Below are 11,351 nucleotides of genomic sequence, written 5' to 3'. Positions count from 1 at the left end.
CACGGGGTGAGCTCTTGCATGGAGCTCCAGATCGAGGGAGCTTATCAGTGGTCTTGTATGTCTTCCATTTTCTAATAATTGCTCCCACAGTGGATTTCTTTACAACAAGTGTTTTACCTATTGCAGATTCAGACTTCCCAGCCTGGTGCAGGTCTACAATTTTGTCACTGGTGTCCTTCGACAGCTCTTTGGTCTTGGCCATAGTGGAGTTTGGAGTGTGACTGACTGAGGTTGTGGACATTTGTCTTTTATACTGAGTTAAAACAGGTGCCGTTAATACAGGTAACGAGTGGAGCCTTGTTAGACCTCGTTAGAAGAAGTTAGACCTCTTTGACAGCCAGAAATCTTGCTTATTTGTAGGTGACCAAATACTTATTTTCCACTCTACTTTGGAAATCTTAAAAAAAAAAAAAAAAAAAGTGATTTTCTGTTTTTTTCCCCAACATTCTGTCTCTCATGGTTGAAATTTACCCATGTTGACAATTACAGGCCTCTCTAATCTTTTCATGTAGGAGAACTTGCACAATTGGTGGTTGACTAAATACTTATTTGCCCCTCTGTATCTGTAATGGAGTGGCCAACACAGTCAACAGATCTCAAACCCGTTGAGCTGTTGTGGGAGCATCTTGACCGTATGGTACGCAAGAAGTGCCCATCAAGCCAATCCAACTTGTGGGAGGTGCTTCTGGAAGCATGGAGTGAAGTTTCTCCAAATTACCTCAACAAATGAACAGCTAGTATGTCATTGGTCTGCAAAGCTGTAATTGTTGCAAAGGCAAGGCAAGGCAAGGCAAATTTATTTATATAGCACAATTCAACACAAGGCACTTCAAAGTGCTTTACGTCACATGAAGATCATAAAAATCACATTTAAATCAATACAACGTAAAAACCAAGACAATCAAAATAGGAAATAAAACTATACATAAAAATCGCATTTAATCACAAATAGAATAAAATAAATAAAATAAAACAAAAACAACAACTACTAATAATAATCTAAATCAGCAATGGAGATAAGCACAAGAGGAATAGAAAGCAAGTAGATTGAAATATATAGCCAGTTATGGATATGCAGTGCTAAACAAAAGCGTTTTTATCCCTGATTTAAAGGAGCTAACAGTTTGAGCATACTTCAGACGTTCAGGTAACTTGTTCCAGAGGTGAGGAGCATAATGAATAAATGCTGCCTCACCCTGCTTGGTTCTTGTTCTTGGAACATGCAGGAGACCGGTTCCAGACGACCTTAGGGGTCTAGATGTCTCATAGGAATCAAACAAATCAAGCATGTATTTTGGTCCAAGGCCATTAAGTGTTTTGTAGACGAGCAGTAGTATTTTAGTCTATCCTTTGACTCACTGGAAGCCAGTGTAGCGATTTCAAAACTGGTGTAATGTAGTCAAGCTTCCTTGTATTTGTGAGGACTCTGGCTGCAGTATTCTGTGCTAGCTGTGCCATCTTATCTATCGGAAATTTTAACTTTTCGTAACTCTGGCAGGACTCTTCGCTCGACCGGCCAGCTTCTTTTAGATGTTCCAAGGTCAAAACTTAAACAGTGGGGAGACCGATCCTTTGTGGTTGCTGCCCCCAGGCTGTGGAACAGCCTTCCCCCCCGAAATCCGCACCACCACGGATGTAGGTCTTTTTAAGTCTCGGCTAAAAACATACCTTTTTAGACTCGCCTTTTACAAAGATTAGGATAGCCTGGTTTTATTAGCTTAAGGGCTTTTTTCATGTTTTTCGATTTTATTGGTTTTATTGTTTTACTTGCTGGACTTTTATTGCGATGCGCTCTGTTTTATTTTATTTTTTAAATGTCATTGTATAATATTTTCCTGCCTTTTATTTATCTTGAGCCATGTTTTGTTGTAAAGCACTTTGAGGGCCTTTCGGGTTTTGTAAAGGGCTATATAAATAAATTTGATTGATTGATTGATTGAGCTGCAGCTTCCTGACTGATTTTTCATCAAGACCCGTAAATATACCGTTGCAATAGTCCAATCTGCTGAAAATGAATGCATGCATAAGTTTTTCCATGTCTTGTTGAGTCAGAAGCCCCTTAATTCTCGCTATATTTTTTAGGTGGTAATAAGCAGATTTAGTGACTGACTTTAGATGGCTATCAAATTTTAGGTCTGAGTCAATAATTACGCCAAGGTTTTTGACTTGATTTGTAGCTGTAAGTGACATTGTGCTAAGGTGCCTGCTTATCTTTGACCTTTCCTTTTTTGGCCCAAAAATGATCACTTCTGTCTTCTCCACATTTAACTGGAGAAAATTCTGGCACATCCATTCATCGATTTGATGAATGCATTTACTCAGGGAGACTAAGGGACTACAATCATGTGGGGAGACAAATGTACAGTTGTGTGTCATCGGCATAGGTGTAATAGGAGATGTCATACTGTTCCATAATCTGAGCTAAGGGAAGCATGCAAAGAGAGCATCCTTTAAAGTTTGAAGGAGATAATGATTATTTCAAATAAAAATCCTTATTTCTTATCTTGTCTATGTCTTGACAATGTTTTCGAATCATTTTGCAATTCATTTGCATGATTAAAGTGTGACTTTTGAAGGAAAACACAAAATTGTCTGGGTGACCCTAAACTTTTGAACGGTAATATACTTCTTTCAATGTTGTCAGTTTGATGAAAACAACATTACTGTCTGTTTATCTTGCTTTGTGTCTGCAGGGACAAACACAAGTATTGCCTCAGGTGTCGTTTTGTTATGTTCACACCTCTAATTGCAAACCGCTGTCATCATCCCTTACTAATGGGCCAAGGTGTGAACCAATGACAGTAAATAGTCGACCGAAACCTCCAAGGATATCCTCCAGGGAAATGCAAGCCATATTGGAAATAAACTTTTGGTTACTCAAGATTTGAAGGTATTTCGTGTTTTACCTACAGCGCTTCTTCTCATTATCATGTTTATGAAGTTGATGAGTCGTAAATCAGTGCTGGTCATGACCGGTCTCAACAGAAAATCCTCAGTCCACACAGCAGGACAGTCCAAGATAGCGAAAAGACTTCTGGGAGCCAGGACTGAGATGAGAATAAGACCAGGGGTGAAAGTGGCTAGAATTTCTTGACGGAACTCCCCGACACTAAGGTCGCCACGGAGCCAGAAATTTTATTTATTTATTCATTCATTTTTTTCCCCATTTTTTTTTTTTTCATCAAACCTCTTAAAACTACTGAAATGCAGCGAATATTCAGTCGCTGCCACCCTCCCAGTTCAAATGGATTGGACGTCTACTAGTGATAAATAGGCCTGTCGCCATAACAAATTTTAGTGGGCGATAAAGGTTCTCATAAATTGCCATATGCGATATTATTGCGCCCCCCCCCAATTTTTTTTTAAACCAATTTACAATAAGACAGAATACAGTATATATTAATAATACATGGTAATATGAAGTACACCCATTTACACGCGATAAACGTTTACTCTAAAATTTAAAAATACTTAAGAAATCACAACTAAAAACAATAGACCATGCCTCTTTTAAGTAAAAGACAATATCAATACTGCACCGCACAGAAACAGTAAAATGTCTTTTTCAAGAAAAAAATATATAGTTGCAATTCAATAACTTAAGCATTTAGGCACAGAGGTATAAAGTTGTAGTAACACAAACAATTGCACTTCAACAACGACAGAGGAAAAACACAATAATTAAGTAGCAGTAACAAAAATTTGGCTTCACTAAGGCTAGGTTCATATTGCAGGTCTTAATGCACAAATCCGATTGGTAGCTGGGATAGGCTCCAGCACCTCCGCGACCCTCGTGAGGAAAAGCGGCATGGAAAATGAATGAATGAATAGCCACGTTTACATGCTGACTTTTTTTCATACCGATTCAAATCATTCCTAATGGAAATTTCACATCAGCTGTTTACATGTCACTTCATCTATTCCGATCCAGCGTTTACATGTGTCTGCCTTTATTCCAAAAGGACGTTTGACAACTGCCGTCTGACATGCGCAGATTAATCAAAACAAAGCGTCACGTTGCAAAACATGGAGATCGATCGTCAGATCAGCTGCTGTTCTAACTTTTCGAGTGGAAACAAAACTTCAAAATGACACGCCGTTCATTTAAAAAGTTGTGTGGGTGCGCTGTGCGTGTGCTTGGAAGCCATGTTGCATGTGATGTTACTTACGTCAGCAAGTGACGTCACCACGTCAGTACGGAGCATGTGCAGAAAGAACGCAGCCAGACACCATTCCGCTTCCCTGTTTACATGATATAATTTTACTTCTAATCGGTTTGGGAAAAGGAATATTCCACCCCTGTGAATCGGAATGAAATTCCATTCGGTTTGGGCCTGTTCATTCCGAATGAGGTGTTTATATGGAACACATTTATTCGGTTTGAACAAATATTCCGATTGAAATTGGAATATTTGGCTCCATGTAAACGTGGCAAGTGTCATGTCTGTTTTTTTTTGGCGTGCCCGTTCGGACTGCCTTTGTCCATGGAGTGCGTTCAAGTATCATGCAAATGCACTAATTCGCAGTCAGAGATGCGCTCTGAAAAGGGGCCCGCATGCGCAGAAGCATCAAAACAAATTACACATGCTAGCTGTATGTCATTCCTGGGTGATCATATTTTGATTTCCAAAAAAATGAAACAAATAACTAAGGGTGTAACTGTACATGTATTGAACCGTTTCGGTACGTGGTGCTCAGTTCGGAACGGTGGCGTACCGAACGACTTTCTGACGTAATGTAACCCTTACCTTTCGAGGCTGTGAGTCGATCGGGTTACAGTTTCTTTGTGTAGATCAGAGGTCATGGAACCGCGGACCTCGGTCCGGGTCCGGACCCTCAAGCCGTCTGGACCGGATCTCAAGCTGTCCGGACTAATACACGTTGCAACAACAAAAATCATTTTTTTCTGCGGGTTTGCAGAGTGGAGGCGGGCAACAAACAAAAACCTTAGAGGTGACGCGCGTGAGCCAGCCAATGGGAGTGAAGCATTTGAAAGTTATTTTTAGAACAGCATGTTTCACACTCGCTTTCCAGACTCCGCGGCGTGACAGCCAAAAACTTAGCCGAATGAAGTTGGAGGAAGAGGTGAAAAGGTACGGCAAATGGCGTGCTCCAAACTACGCAAGATTGATGCAGAAAACCGTGTTTAACGAGGAGTGGACCAACACATTTTTGTTCATTTACCTGGCGGCAGTACAAGACCCCTATGCCTCATCTGAGACTCATTCTGAGACAGTAGCGCTTATAAAAAGCAGCAATTTGAAAAGGCACTACGAGACTAAGCATGCAGCTTTTTTTTTTTTTTTTGTGTGCAAAGTTTCCTTATGAACTCTGCCATCAGTTCTCAAAAAAATAGCGGAATTAGGGGCTCAATGTGATCGCACCTCAAGGCTCATTTATTCATTGCATAGCACGCGCAAATGAATACTCCCTCAGAATAGCGTGGATATTGGGTCAAAACAGTCTTTCAGTGATGCACCGATTGTCAAAGATTGTATGAGTGTAGTTGCTGAAACTTTGTTGATGGAAAGCAAAAAGAAGAGGTCTGTCAAAAAATAAAGCAAATCCCCCTGTCAGCATCCACAATTTAAAAAAAAGTCTTGAACATGCTCTTATGGTGCTATTTAACGATTCAATTAAAGCACTTTAGTTTTATGCACCTTTTATATTTTATTTACATTTTTGAATTTTGTAATTATCAGCATGGTCACGTAAAAATACGTTTATTTTTTTGGGGGGGGGGAAAGCATTAAAAATATTTCCAGACCCGAGATTGTTGTAATTTTTTTATTTCGGACCCAGAGGATTTTTAATTCATGACCCCTGGTGTAGATTATATTTACTCCGTCTTCTCTACTATAATGAGGTGTTACGAGTACCCCTGGTGGTCAGGGGCCGCAAGCGTAACATAAGACGGCAGGTGTGAAAGGAGGAGGCAGTGACAAGTCAAAATTGCAAATTTAACAGAAAAGAAACAATGGACACAGCACACATTTACCCAACCCCCTGCACTATGCAGCAAACACCAAATAAAAAGTTCCAAAAACCCCAACTAAACCTACAACCGAAAACAACCCCAAAACTAAATCACTACCGTGGCAGGCACCTATTGTGCCCCAAAATACATGGGTGGTGTTGCCGCTCAATCTAATGCAGGGCCGGCCCAGCCTATATGCAGACTCTGCAGCTGCTTAGGGCCCCTGACCACTAGGGGGCCCCCCAATCTGGCAATTGTTTAATTTATATTCTGTTTACTACAGTTTGCTTTATTTGACTTTTGTGAGTTTTGATACTTGATTACAAGCTTTAAAAAAATAAAAGTTCTTCCTTAACTTTCTTTCCTCTTTTAGAAAAAGGTTTGGCACTATCTACTGTAAGTACTGACAATCATTTAGGGTGAGGAGTTTGAAGTATGCGGTGCAACAAAATCTGATTAATATACAAAATATGGACGTATGGGTTGGATTGCATGTATTGGTTTCACAGTACACTGTGACGAAATGGTGGGCCAAAAATATGGGCCCCTTTGCATTATTTTGCTTGGGGCCCCCAAATGGCCTGGGCCGGCCCTGATCAAATGGACTAATACAGAGGGTTACCTACATGAGGTGGGAGACACGATGTATATCTGCAGGTGTATAGCTAAAGTCCCTACCTCTGTGCTCTGCGCCAACCTAAAGAAAAAGACAAAAGAAACCATTAATAAACAAGTGGCAGAAAGCAAACTTCACAAACACAATCAAAGTCAACAACATAACAGGCTTCAACAAACCAATACAACCAAATTGAGAGCTGCCATCGCCTCTCCTGAACAGAGCAAACAATTCAACTTATATAGTGGCATGACGAACACATGATTGGATGATTGGCTAATGGTGAAGTGGTTCCAGCTGTGGAGGCCATCTGTGATCACACAGGTGGAAACTACTGCATAGGAAAAATACAGGTGAAAACCAACATAAACCAGTACAAAGTGAAAGGGAAAACAAACATACCTGAACAAAAGGATAAATTACTCTCCATCCGTAACATGAGGACCAACACGGTACGCCAGTATAACCCAGAAACGTCAACGGCGCGACAACGTGGCCGCGGCGAGAACGCAGTCATTAAAGTCAATCAGACAATGCACACCAGTCGCAGTGCGGCCACGTGTTAGACGCGTCCCAGAAGCGGCTCAACGCGACGCACGCAAAAAGAACGGCAGAGTTTATTATTTGACGCGAGACGCGACCCTCCTGCGGCAATACTACTACCGGTAGCTAAGATCGGGCAGAGCGGAAGTCACTCGTGTAAAAATACGGTGGATCTGGTCGATTTTCAAACTAATATGCAATCGTAAACCACTTTTTGAGTCCATCAGATCTCTTGAGTGGTAGATCGGGGCACAGTTGACTTGTCTTTGTTGATTTACTGCTGTTTTCTCTGCTATAATAATAACCAACACGGCCCGGTGTTCAATACAATACCCTCCTACCACAACAAAACAAGTAGGAACTAATATTCACATAGGAACTAAAGTTATACAACATAAAATATACAATATAAATGAATACTACATCACATTTGTAAAATATAAACACATAAAAAAAATAATAGCCCATTTAAATAAAATGTATTGAAATTGTCAGGGAAATGCGGGGAGGCAGGTGGTGTGGACCCAATTGCAGGGAAACAAAAAGCAGCAAGGCAGGTGGAGGAGAACTCAAAACACATTTTAATAACAACTAACCAAAAGCACAAAGTACAACCAAAAGGACTGGGGATCAAAAAGGCAATGTTCAAACGAAAACTTACTTAAACGGAGGGACTGGTACACGAGGGCTTGGACAGGTCTTGACTTTGGCACAGACATAGACATAGACAATGACGCAACAAGGAGTGAACAGAAAATGGGAGCTTATATACACACACGCAGACAAGGGGTAACGAGACAACAAGGAACAGGTGAGCACAGGATGATAGACTAGGAGAAGGCACATCAGGTGAAATCAATGGGCAATCACAGGGACAAGTCACACTAGGAGAAAACAAACACAAAACCTAACAGAAATGAGCTAAAACACCTGTAATTAAAAAATAAGAATAATACACAGATCCTGCTTACACAATTAAATTTATTAATTTCTGTGTGGCGCTTTAACTTGAGAAAATCCACCAATAAAGCTTTTGAAAACCGTTCAGAAGAAAAAAAATCATTGAGGCATTTCATTTGTAAAATACATGTTAAAATCTTTGTCATTGGAATTGCTTTTCTCTTTAGCACAGGACTTCTTTTTTCTTCTTTCTTTCAGAAAGAAAGCTGACCAATACGCGGGGTCAGAAAGGCAAATTGTTGTTGGATTATTATCTTTAAATACCCACTACTTTTTGAGCAGAATTCTAGCTTTGTATAAGCTTCTGTTCCTATTGTTGAAAGCACAAAAGTGTGTAATAAACAACTAGCACATTTATATTTTTCAATTCAATTCAATTTTATTTGTATAGCCCTGGATCACAACAACGTTGTCTCAAAGGGCTTTGCAGAGGCAATATGATACACATTCAGAAACAGCAAATGAAGCAACAAGGATGAATAAATAAATTCAAGTCCTGGGTTTCCCCCATCCATGTCGGCATGGAAAAACTCCAAAAACTCCAGAGTCTTCGGGAGAAAAATGAGAAACCTTGGGGAGTACCACAGTCAGGAGAGATCCACTCCCAGGACGGATAGACAGGAAGCCCCAGGACCGCTAATGGGAATTAGCAGGCGAAGTTACAGTCCGTACAGATGTAGTGGAGTAAAGGAACAAGAAGCGGTCCATCTAGCCAGATGAGACGGGGGTAGCAACGAGGACGTTCATCCAGCGTGGGGTCCGTAAAGTCAGGAGGCTGCAGCTGAAAAATAGCCCCTCCCCAGAGGACAGGGGGAAAGGGGACACCGGGTGACTAGTGATGAAGAGACTAGACAACTAGATATTAACATTGGAAAATAGAAATAAAGTAAGATATGTGGTAGGTAGAGTGAGAAAAAGGAGATAGAACTCAGTGGCTGTACTTCCCCCCCAGCTTTTGCATTTTGTTTTCTTACTGTACCGAAAATGAACCGAACCGTGACCTCAAAACCAAGGTACGTACCGAACCGAGATTTTTGTGTACCGTTACACCCCTAATATATACTGTATATATATATATATATATATATATATATATATATATATATATATATATATATATATAACGGAAATGGTAACAGTGGCAGTCAGATACCATTATGCCAACCCAACAAAATGTTTACTGCATATGAAATGAGAATGGATTCACCGAGCTGGTGTTAAAGTCCGCGCAAGTTGATTCGGTCTTAACATCTTTTCCTCCTGAGTTTTTGGTTTCCGGGAACGTATGAAGAAAACATCCTTCATGTGTCGTAATGTCTAGAGTCGTTTCTACAAGTTCCAATAAGCAATGCGTGATCGGCATGTTCGTTTTTGAAAGATTACCGGTGAAAAGTAGCACAAATTACGTTGTTTCTATACGAGGGCGGGTCTATAATGTCCCACTTTGGCTATAGTTCCGCTTTACGATGCGACGTCAAGGGCTAAAAATAGCATGCGTGCGGTACGCCATTGGCCTGCCAACTCTCCTGACCTGAACCCCAAAGAGAATCTGTGGAATAATGTAAAGAAGTTGAGAGACACCAGACCCAACACTGTGGATGAGCTTAAGACCGCTATCGAAGCATCCTGGGCCTCCATAACAACTGAGGAGTGCCAGAGGCATATTGCCTCCATGCCACGCCGCATTGATGCAGTCATTTCTGCAAAAGGATTCCCGGCCAAGTATTGAGTGCATAGCTGATATAATTAATTGAAGGTTGACTTTTTTTGTATTAAAAAACACTTTTTTTGTGTTGGTCGGATGAAATATGCAAATTTTTTGAGATAGAGACTTTTGGTTTTTCTTGACTTTTTTTTGCCAAAATCATCAATATTAAAACAATAAAAGACCTGAACTACTTCAGTTATGTGTAATGAATCTAAAATATATTAAAGTCTAATGTTTATCAGTACATTACAGAAAAGACAGAAGATCTTTATCACAATATGCAATTTTTTTTTTGGAAGGACTAGTACATTTGAGGTGATGTTTAATATATGACATTAAAAATGTAGGACTGTCGATTGTCAGCTCTAGGGTGTGGCGGTCATTATGACAGCATACTTTCACCAATCACAATTGCTTGGGGAGGGCACTCGAAACACATAAATGAGATGGACAGCAGAGAAGTTTCGACAGAAGGCTGTCCGGGCTCCATCTTCTCCATGTTCACTGATAATGAATTTGATCTTTGCTTCCCACAGCTAGGTAACATTTCTTGCAGGAAGCCCTCAACTGAAGGTTTGCTTACCTATTCCCTGCTGCCTGTCATCACGATCTTCACAGTGCTGCTCAATCTGATTGTCATTATCTCAATCTCCTACTTCAGGCAAGTATTCCGTTGAACCTCATTTTAAATGAAATTTGTAAAATGTTCTAACATTGTTGTTTCACGTGTGCGTAGGCAGCTCCACACTCCCACCAACTTCCTCCTCCTCTCTTTGGCAGTCAGCGACAACCTGGTGGGCTTGCTGATAATACCAGGAGAATTTTACAGGCTGACTTCCTGCTGGTCTCTTGGTGTTCATCTGTGTTCTTTTTGTATTTATACAACTTATTTTGTGTCGAGTGCGGCGGTTTATAACATGGTGATGATATCAATTGACCGTTATGTGGCTATTTGTTATCCTCTGCATTATAACACCAAAGTGACTGTGAAAAGAATTCAATGCTGCGTTTGTCTGTGCTGGTTGTTATTGCTTGCTTACTGTGGATTCATTTTGTCTGATGTGCTAATCCATCCAGAAAGTTCCTGTGATGGAGAGTGTGTGTTTATGTTAAAATACAGTAAAGGACTGTTGGATCTGTTGGTGGCTTTCATCCTTCCGCTGAGCATAATCGTCACACTGTACGTGAGAGTGTTTGTGGTTGCCGTGTCTCAGGCGCGGGCCATGCGCTCTCACGTTACACATGGCAAACGACAACGGTCTCTCCCTTTAGGAGCAAGGAGATCAGAGTTGAAGGCCGCCACAACGCTAGGCGTTGTTGTTCTCGTATTCCTCATTTGCTTCTGTCCATATTTTGCTGTGTCTCAAGTATATGATTTTTTTCAGAACGATCTCTTAACTATTTACACCGTATACCTGTACTATAGCAATTCTTTGATAAACCCGTTGATATACGCCTTTTTCTACCCTTGGTTTAGAAAAGGTTTTAAGCACATTGTCACCTTGCGTATACTACAGCCCGGCTCCTTTGAGATCAACATACTGTAG

At 40.6% G+C, this 11,351-nt stretch overlaps 1 protein-coding gene across 1 annotated transcript; it reads left to right on the top strand.

Moving 5' to 3' along the window:
- The first annotated feature begins 10,195 nt into the window (after positions 1 to 10,195).
- LOC130911248 (trace amine-associated receptor 13c-like) lies at positions 10,196 to 11,351 on the top strand. Its single transcript, XM_057829095.1, has 2 exons — positions 10,196 to 10,469; positions 10,545 to 11,351. Exons 1-2 carry the CDS (start codon positions 10,251 to 10,253, stop codon positions 11,349 to 11,351), a joined length of 1,026 nt encoding a protein of 341 aa, XP_057685078.1. The 5' UTR covers positions 10,196 to 10,250.

The sequence above is a fragment of the Corythoichthys intestinalis genome, unplaced genomic scaffold (genome assembly GCF_030265065.1).
Source record: "Corythoichthys intestinalis isolate RoL2023-P3 unplaced genomic scaffold, ASM3026506v1 HiC_scaffold_23, whole genome shotgun sequence".
NCBI classification, from domain to species: domain Eukaryota; kingdom Metazoa; phylum Chordata; class Actinopteri; order Syngnathiformes; family Syngnathidae; genus Corythoichthys; species Corythoichthys intestinalis.
Note: the sequence above shows the minus strand (reverse complement) of the source record. Positions and strands in the feature narration are given on the sequence as shown.